This window comes from Parasteatoda tepidariorum, chromosome 12, assembly GCF_982258835.1.
Source record: "Parasteatoda tepidariorum strain Cologne lab strain chromosome 12, Ptep-v5.0, whole genome shotgun sequence".
NCBI classification, from domain to species: domain Eukaryota; kingdom Metazoa; phylum Arthropoda; class Arachnida; order Araneae; family Theridiidae; genus Parasteatoda; species Parasteatoda tepidariorum.
The window spans coordinates 39,753,194-39,763,738 of record NC_141766.1 but is presented as its reverse complement, the minus strand read 5'-3'; the positions used below and the strand labels follow the sequence as shown (position 1 = coordinate 39,763,738).

The following is a 10,545-nucleotide window of genomic DNA, read 5'->3' as shown; positions in this document are numbered from 1 at the left end:
TTATTAATACTTTCGCTCAAGTTAGTATCTTTCTGATAGAAAATATTAGCTATAAGCAGTTGTCTTAATTCAATAATACTGGAGTTTTCTCAGTAATAGTTTATCTTTAAAACAAAATATGTTAAACAAATAAAAACGACGAATAATTTGTAATGTAGAATTTCCCCTTTTAAGTTTCATTTTGTTCATTTGAAAATATTGTTTAAAACAAAATAAATACCAATAACACTGACTTAAAGTCCATAATGTGTGATTTATTGTTTAGATGAAATTCTATGTTCATCAGTAACATTCGGAGAAAAAAAAATTAAATAGCTACGCATCGAAATTCTCTTTTTTTTTAACTTTCCATATCCTAACAGTTATTTTTATTTCATAAATTTCTGTTTAGAAAATAAAACAAAGCATGTTATAATATTTATTTATTTATTTATTTATTTATTTATTTATTTATTTATTTATTTATTTATTTATTTATTCATTTATTTATTTATTTATTTATTTATTTTTCATTTACTAAATTGTGATTTGGAAAACTTGTTTTCTTAACATGAAAGTTGTATAAAGTTTAAACCAATAAAAGCGTTACTAAACTCTTATTTTTTTATTATTTGAATTTATGAGATGCAAGAGCGTAATTTTTTAAAACTGGACAAAATTCATAATGTTTTTATAGTATAGAATAACGAAGTACGAAGCATGCGTTAATTGATAGCATTAACTTATATTTCAAGAACTCAATTATTAACCTTTACTTAATTTTATCCAATTTATTAAAATATTACTGTTCATTGCGATATATATTCCAATCTAATTATATCTTCCCATGAGAGTTTAGAGTATTTCATGATGTTCATGCTCGTCCTTAATACATAATTTTAAAATCTTTGTCAAAAACAAAGTAAAAAAAGTATACATATTTTTAAATCAGTGTTTTAGCCAAAACTAAAAAAAATGTATCGAATTCTATTGAATCAATACTGAGGAAGGCGGGAATGAAACTTGTGCTCGTTTGTGGGGGACTGCTTGCTTGTGGGAAGAAACAGAAAAGTGGTTATTAAAATATCCTCAACCATCATCAGACAAATGAAATTGGTTTTGATAATTTTTATCCCAACTTAGTAAATCAGTAATTAATCATTAGTAAATCAATAAATTTTGATACCGTTTTTATTTCTTCCTCGCTGGAATATTAATTTGAGACTCAAAATTGCATTTTTTTGCAAGGACTCCAAAGAGTAAGTAAGTAAGAGTGTTCATTACATAGTAAGAGTGTTCATTAAAGAGTACCTTTTATTTTAAAAACACTATCATAAAAAATAAAGTAATGAAAATCTTTATTTTTTAATAAAAGTTTTTTTTTTATCTTTCATGACGGAATAATAATTAGACAAATATAAAAGATAATGTAATCAAATATTAAAGTTTGAAATAGTTATTGATATATGATCATTAAGGGATATTAAAAGAAATTAATATCTTTAAACATTTATTCGATTTTCGATATTTATATATTTCGGCGAAGTACAAACTTATTTATGCACCTGAGAAAAAAATATTGTCAAAGCAACCAGAACTATCAGGTTTCTGGCTCTATGAGAATATCAAAAAGCATAGTAATTTTTACCACTTTGGCAATAATTTTGACAAAATTAACAATAAAATTTTGATAAAATTTGGTAATTTTATCGTGACACTTAATATCATAATTAATAATTATGTATCAAGAAGTTTTATCATGAGCACAGAGAGAAGTTTTTATCATGAGCATTAAAACCATTTATTTGCTTAAATTTAATTTTCAGTTTTGTATATTTTACTAAAAGTGTGATAAAAAGAATTATAGTTTTAAAGATTTCCGGTAAACCGTTACCATATGAATTCTAAAATTACCAAATCAATTGTTTAAATACCATATATTTTGGTTTTATAAACAGAAATTATTTTTTTTTGCTAGAAATGGCATACATTATGGTAATTATTCTGATTTTTTTTCCATGTGGGTAATTTTTTCCTTCAATAAGCACTTATTAGGAAATGACCTTCAAAAATTCAAGGACATATTTTACCTACGAGTTCCACTTACTAAAAACAGTAAAGTAACAAATGTTATTTTAAATATGATAAGTATAAAAACATGGGCATGAGATTACTTTATTTTATCAAAAATGCAAATTTGTATTAAGATAATTTATTCAATTTTTTTCTTAGTAAATAAACAATTAAAATTTATCTAAATCACTTTAAAACGTTAGGATAATTAATAAAAATAATAACTAGAGATTTAATTTATACGATGCAGGTTTTTTTAAAAAAAGCCGCATAATAAATTAAATTACATAAAACATTCATTTTTTGAATTTGTTACTTAATGTATATCTGAAAGAAATGTATGACTTTTTATGTGCTTAAACATTTCAAGACAAACTTTTTCTTTTCCAATAAAAATACCAATTATGATTTTCATAGATCATATAAGGTAAAAATAACAATATTCTGACAAAATTAAATAAAAAATTAACTGTTTGGGCAATTGGGGGGTAGGGACATATGTGCCCTTTAGACGGGACACATATGTCCCAGTGGTGCTATTGTCTGCCCCGATAGTATGTCCCGATGGAGCTGAAGGGATTAATTATATTTATAATATAATAAAGGATTAATTAGGACCGAAAGGCTCCTATAGAAACATTAAACAACTAGAAAATAATAATATGTATAATTTTTATTAATGTTTCTTGCGTTACATAAAAATAGAAAAATTGATACTGAATTACTTTACAGATATTTCCAAAGTTAAATAATAACTTTTTTAAGATTAAAGATGAAGTTGTGACTTAAATAAATATGATAAATAAACTCTCATAAATAATATATTTCGGCCTAACTACATTGCACATTTGGAAACAGAAAGAAAATTGTAAAGAAAGAAAAACTTAATAATTACACATTTTCTGTATACTATGAAATATGATATTTTAACTTATATACATAAAATCACAAGAAGCTTTTTCTTACACACAAATAGTATCAACACCTTGGTAAGTATTTAACCAAGCATAGTAAATCCAAAATACAACATTTTTACAAAATTGTGCCGATCTTGTAAAAATCCGTTTATGTCACAAAAAACAAACAAATAACTCGATTTAGCTCTTTAATGCTGATTTGCATCATAATAATCACATACAACAGACGATGATTTTTTTGTAACTTTGCTGCATTCTCCTCCAAACAACAAAAAATACATTAAATTTATAAACAAACAAAGCAATTGTAGTGCAAATCAAAGAATGTATACACAAACCTTTTAATAACACGATTATATGAAGTTCTTGGTCCAATCATATTTTTTTAATACTTGTTTCTAAAAGCAGCCAAAATATTTGAGTTGAAACAAGTAAAAGTCCACACTACACTATTTTAATGAAGACGCTTTGTGTGAAGAATTATAGTTTCAGAGGAAATACAGCTTGAAGCTTTATTGTCAATAGTAACAGTAAGGAAGCACTACTGCATTTTGTTCCTTTGGCAAAAGTTATCCGATTAAAGATAACGAACAATAAATCAGTTTGATATGAAGTTGTTATCATACCAGACTAGGTAGAGGGGCACGTGTACCACCTTGGCTGTTGGCAAAAGAGGCGTGGTGGTAGTAGAGCGACGGATAAGTTGCTACACTAAGTGTCGAGTTTTCCGTTGCCGCCACTGAAGAGGAACCAGTGTCGTGATACAAAATAGGGACTCTAACCATCCTTTGAGCATGAGCCATATTGGCAGCCTCAAGCTCAGCTGCTAGTTGACGTTTCCACTTGTTGCGCCGATTTTGGAACCATATTTTCACTTGAGTTTCTGTTAAATGTAGGGATGCAGCTAAGCCGGCACGCTCAGAACTAGATAGATATCGTTTCATGTCGAATGTCGATTCAAGTTGGAACACTTGACTGCGAGTAAAAACAGTACGAGTTTTTTTCTTACGACGGTTGTTTTTACTCTTCTTGGAATCACTGTCGCCGTTACTGCCTGTTCCCGTGGAGCCGCCATTGCCGCAACCGCCAACTGTTCCTCCGCTTCCCTGGCCGTGTGGGTGGGGATTGTCGTCGTTGATGGCACCCGGGGATAAGGGACTGGATGCTCGGCTGTCGGAGTTGAGGAATTCGTCGGCCGGTGGAGAGCTGCTCGTCGGCTGACATAACCCTACGGTGGAAATAAAATAACATTAGAGGAATCAGATTGCGTTTTAAAAGAACACTTTTTTTAAGATTGCGGATAATCTATAAAGCAGCAATGCAAATGTTTAGACATTTACATTGCTTTATAGTTTTCTAATATATATCGGTCTTAAGAGTTAATAATAAATTAAGAATATATTAGATTCAATAAATAATAGATTTAAAGAGTTAATCGATTTGAATTTGTATGGTAAATATATTTGATCTACCTAACTTTACGGGGGGAAATAAAATAACATTAGAGGAATCAGATTGCGCTTTATAAGAACACTTTTTTTTTGAGATTGCGGATAATCTATGAAACAGCAAAGTAAATGTTTAGACATTTACATTGTTTTATAGTTTTCTAATACATATAGATCTTAAGAGTTAATAATAAATTAGGAATATATTAGATTTAATAAATAAAAGATTTAAAGTGTTAATCGATTTAAATTTGCCTAGTAAATAGATTTGATCGATTTAAGCATTCTATTTTAATCATACATCTTAGTATATATATATATATATATATAGAACTTAAGAGCTAATCTATTTATTAATATATAGATTTAATAAATAATAGATTTAAAGAGTTAATCTATTTGAATTTGCATAGTAAATAGATTTGATCGATCTAACTTTACGGGGGAAATGAAATAACATTAGAGGAATCACATAGCGATTTATGAGAACACTTTCCTTAAGATTGTGGATAATCTATAAAGCAGCAATGTAAATCTTTAGACATTTACATTGTTTTATTGTTTTCTAATATATGAAGATCTTAAGAGCTAATAATAGATTTAGTAATATATTAGATTTAACAAATAATAGATTTAAAGAGTTAATTGATTTAAATTTGCATAATAAATAGATTTGATAGATTTAAGCGTCCCTTATGATAATGCATCTTAAGGTTATCATGAGCTAAATAATAAATTTATAAATTCTTTCTATCTACTGCTTTCTGCTAAAAACAAAATGACATTAAATGCAACAGATGTTGTTTGAACACAATTTTCTAAAGTTGTTTTTACACTTACATATAACTGAAAATATACATTAATAACTAATTCATTTCTAAAAGGTTTGCATTTTATAGGCTAGCACATTTAAAGGTTTGCATATTTCATAAAGTTTTGCACAAAATAATATTAGAGGAATCAGATTGCGTTTTATGAGTACACCTTTTTAAGCTACTGAATAATCCATAAAATAATAATGTAAATCTTTAGACATTATCAGCATTACACTTTTATAGATTTCTAATATTTCTATCGAAAGAGTTAGTAACAGATTTATCAATAAATCGGATAAAATAAATAATAGATTTAAAGAGTTAATCGATTTATATTTGTATAGTAAATAGATTTAACCAATTTAAGCATTCTCTTTTGATAATACACCTTATTATTAAATCGATTTAAATTTATGCACTAAATAATGGATTTATAGACTTTATCGATTTAAAGTACACTGCTTGAAGGTAAAAATAAAATAACTTTAGATGAAACAGACGACGTACGAACAGAATTTTTTTATGTTGTATTTGCACTGGCATATAACTAAAAATATACATTTTTATTTTATTGATTTCTGAAGGTTTGTATTTTATAGGTTTGCATCTTTAAACGTTTACATACTTCATACATATTTGTATTAAACTTACTAGGGGAATCAAATTGCGTTTTATGAGTACACTTTTTTTTAATATTGTATACAATTTATGAACACTAAGGTAAGTCTTTAAACATTTACATTACTGTTGATTTTGAATATTTTTATTTTCAGAGTCAATAAAAGATTTATTAATATTTTTGATAAAACAAGAAAGAGATTTAAAGAGTTAATCTATTTAAATTTGAATAGTAAATAGATTTGATAGATTTAAGCATTCTGTTATGATAGTGCATCTTAAGATTTGATTGATTGACATTTATGAATTAAATAATGAATTTATAAATTTTATCAATTTAAACTATTACTTGCTGCTGAAAACAAAATAACATATGAAACAGATGAAGTACGAACACAATTTTATTAGGTTGTATTAACACTTGCATGTAAGTAAAAATTGACATTACTATTTTATTGATTTCTTAAAAGTTTGTATCTTATAGGTTTGTATATTTCATGCAGGTTTGTATAAAACAGCATTAGAGAAATGATATTACGTATTATAAACACACTTCTTTTAAGACTATGGATAATCTGTAACACAGCACTATAAATATGAAGATATTTACATTGCTGTTTTATAGATTTCTAATATATATTTAGGTCTTAAGAGTTAATAATGGATTTATTAATATATTAGATTAAATAAATAATAGATTTTAAGAGTTAATCGATTTAAATTTATATAGTAAAAAGATTTGATAGTTTTAAGCATCTTCTTATGATAATAGATCTTAAGATTTGATCGATTTAAACTTATGCACGAAATAATAAATTTATAGATTTTATCTATCTGCTGCTTGCTGCTGAAAGTAAAATAATATTAGAGGGAACAGATAACGAACAGACACTATTTTCTCAGGTTTTATTTACATATGCGAATAACTAAAAGTTTGCATTACTGCTTCATTGATTTCTAAAATGTCAGCCTTTTATAGGTTTGAATATTTAAATGTTTGCATATTTCATAATGGTTTTCATAAAATAACATTAGAGGAATCAGATTGCGTTTTATGAGTACACTTTTTTTTAAGATTGTGGATAATATTTAAAACAGAAATGTAAATATCTTTAAACAATTACATGAATGTTTTATTGATTTCTAATATTTTCATCTTAAGAGATAATAACAGATTTATTAATATATCAGATTAGATAAATAATAAATTTAAAAAGTTAATCGATTTAAATTTGAAAAGTAAACAGATTTGATCGATTTAAGTAACCTCTTAGGATAATATATCTTAAGATATAATTTAGTTACATTTAAGCACTAAATAATAAATTTATAGATTTCATCAATTCAAACTAATGCTTGCCGCTTAAAATAAAACAACATTAGATGAAACAGATGATCTACGAACACGATTTTTGCTTTGCATTTTTATGATTAAACAGTAGATTGAAAGAGATGACCAATTTAAGCCAATTTTTAAAACTTGCTGCTATAAGTAAAATATTTTTAAAGGAAATATATTAATTTTTATGGGTTTATATTTTTATTGCAAGAATTAGATTTAATAATCTTATCGAATTAAATTTTTTCCACTAAAATTAGATTTAGATAATAATCAATGAAAACTTATACAGTTAATATATTTAACCTATTTAAGCTTGCACCTATGATAGATTTTTCGAATGAATTAATTGAATCTGAATAATCTATTTTTGGAAGTTATTAATTTTAACAACTGTTTGAAATTCACTGTTGAACATAAAATAACCTTAATGGATTCAGAGGAGGATTTAGAAACTTAATTTTTAAGGTTGTAAATAATTAAAGATTTACATCGCAGTTTTCTGGAATTTTGAGAGCTTAAGATTTGTGTAACAGAATAATGCATTTATCAAGTTAATCGGTAAAAATTTGCATGATTTAATAGATTTAAACTTGCGCTTATACTATCTTGAGTTGAAATTGCGAATTTAATTATGCGAATTTAAGTACCCGAATTGAATAATTGATTCATTGCGTTAATCAATTCGAACTACTGCTAAAAATTAAAAATAAAAAAATAAAAGGACATACGATAAAACAATTAACGTTTTGATAATAATTTTTTTAAAAATGTATGAAACTGTACACTACTAAACATTTACTTTAAAATTTAATAAATTTTTAATACTTCGACATTATGATTAAATAATAGAATTAAAAACTTGATTTATTCAAATGTATACTGATAATTAATTATTTTGAGCTTGCCCTTATTACAATACATCATAAGATTTAATAGATTTAAATTATTTGTACAATAAGTAATATATTAATAGAATTAATTGATTTGAAATACTATTTTGATTGTTTTAATAATTTTTAATTACGACTTTATAATCAATTAAACATATTTTGGCAAGCATTCTAAATAATAGATTTAAATATTTAATTGATGTATCCATTAAAAAATAAATTTATAGATTTAATCTCTCTCTCTTCGTTTAAAAAACAAAACTGCTTGCAATAATGCGTGCTATATTTTTGCAAATAAAACAAGGCATTGAAAATTACAAGAAAATTTCCTTTCGAAGATTTTGAAACTGGCGTATCACTTAAATATTTATTTTGAAAATTAATATCAGTTAATATGAATTCTTATATATATAACACCAAAAATATGCTTCTGCAATCAATATTTCAATCTCTTAACATAAATACAGTAGATTTTATTATTTACGTAGTAGCATTAAAAATTTTGGTAATTTTTTTCTTTCAATCTTTTGCTTAATAATGATCAAAAATCTTACCTATTTTTTAATATAAGAATTGTTACATGTTACCTAAATAGAACGCTAAGAAATTAGCAAATAACAACATACCGAATTCAAATATAAATTGGTCTAATAGGTTCGGGAAAAAAATTTAAATATATCTCATTTGTTTAATTTTGGGAAATTTTGATGTGAGTTTCACAACCTGGAGTACTATTAATTGACATAATTGTTGTTTTAAATTTATTGAGGGTAATAATTTGTGTAGACATAAAATCTTTATAATATCGTTTAAAAAATAATAAATGAGCTAATCCTCACTAAGTGTTTTTTTAATTTATTATTAAAATATTAATTTATTTTAAAGAAATTCTGATAAAATTACTAATCTTGTATGATAATGATATTTCTGGTAAAGAAAAAATATTTAATTCTGGCAATAAAATCGAAAAATACGATATTTACATCTGTCATTTGGTAAATTTTTCCATAAATATAAAACACAAAAAATAATTATGTCAATTTAGATTTTACCATGATTTATCTTTGATGCCGGAAAATACTACCTTACCACAATTCAAAAGTTTATAAATCTTTCATTCATTCATTCATTCATTCACCCGTCCACATATTTGCTCAGTCACTGATTCGACTATTTTCTGATACGCCAATTCACTTATTCATTCTTTTGCAGATTCCCTAATGAGAATCGTTTCTTTTCTTTACTAGCTCTGTTCTCTCACTCATTTACTATTATCGTTAACGATTGTATACGATTACGATTGCATGAACATTATCGATTTATATGATTTACGATTGTATCGAAAAATTCTAGAAATGTCATTAGATACAAAAATAAAAATCTGACTTTCCTAATTGATTTTTTTCTGATTTTTCATTAAAAAAATTTTTGCAGTCTCTGCTATGAGAAAAAAGCATGGTCGAAACTACCAAAATATGGTAAAATTTACCATGTTTCTGGTTTTATGGCAACACCAAAAAGTTCCATGATTTTTACCGAAGTGCTTTAGTAATTATTTTGGTATAATTAACAATAAAATATGGTTTTATAATAGGTGATAAAATTTGCTAGTTTTATCATGGTAATTTAGAACATGGCATAAAAACCTTTTATTCGATTAAATTTACTTTTCAGTTTTGTATTTTTACTAAATGTGGGATAATAAGAAACATAAATTTAAAAAACCGTTACCATAGGAATGTTTTAAATACCGTATAATTTAGTTTTATTATCAGAATTATGATTTTTTAAACCAGAAATGCTTTTACCATACAGTACGATAATTTTACCTAAATTTTTCACCCGTATGATATGGATTTAAAGATTTAAAACTAGCACGTTTAATGTATTTTCCGAGTTAAAACCTTTTTTAAAAATAAATATTTTTATTATTACTAATTTTAAAAAACATAATTTCGTCGAAATCACAACCTTTTTTTAATTAAAAATAAACAATCTTAGCCAAATCATCATGCGTAAGTTACCGTAATTATGAATGATCATCACTCGTTGTTTATCACTTTTGACAAGCAGATTGTATCTCTATTTTTGATATTTAGAGCTTCATTATTTTAAAAGCACTTTCAAGAAGCCATTATTTTTCTAATAGTAGCTAAATTTAAATAACGTGTAGGGATGATAATTAAACTTGCACTTAATTATCTATACATTAAAAACTAATTAAACAAAATATAGAAAACTTAAAAATACTACAAAATCAGTCAAAAGGGATACTTATTTTCTGACTAAAATAAGTCTGACAGTTGTTAACAAGGTGGAAATTACAATGTGATTCGGATTAAGAGATTTTGAAGGAAGTTTATGAAGATTCCGGATAAGTTACGATTTTATTTGATTATCATACTTTATCATGTACCTATTGAGTAAGTATAGTTAGTATGTATATAGCGAAAACTAGTAACC

At 25.4% G+C, this 10,545-nt stretch overlaps 1 protein-coding gene across 1 annotated transcript in view; it reads right to left on the bottom strand.

Annotated features, from left to right (window-relative positions):
- Positions 1-2,707: 2,707 nt before the first annotated feature.
- LOC107455081 (uncharacterized) overlaps positions 2,708-10,545 on the bottom strand; it is a 72,984-nt gene continuing 65,146 nt past the window's right edge. The window contains exon 2 of the mRNA XM_016072504.3: positions 2,708-4,197. Coding sequence (XP_015927990.1) covers positions 3,590-4,197 — 608 coding nt within the window. The 3' untranslated portion in view covers positions 2,708-3,589. The remainder of the gene's footprint in view (positions 4,198-10,545) is intronic.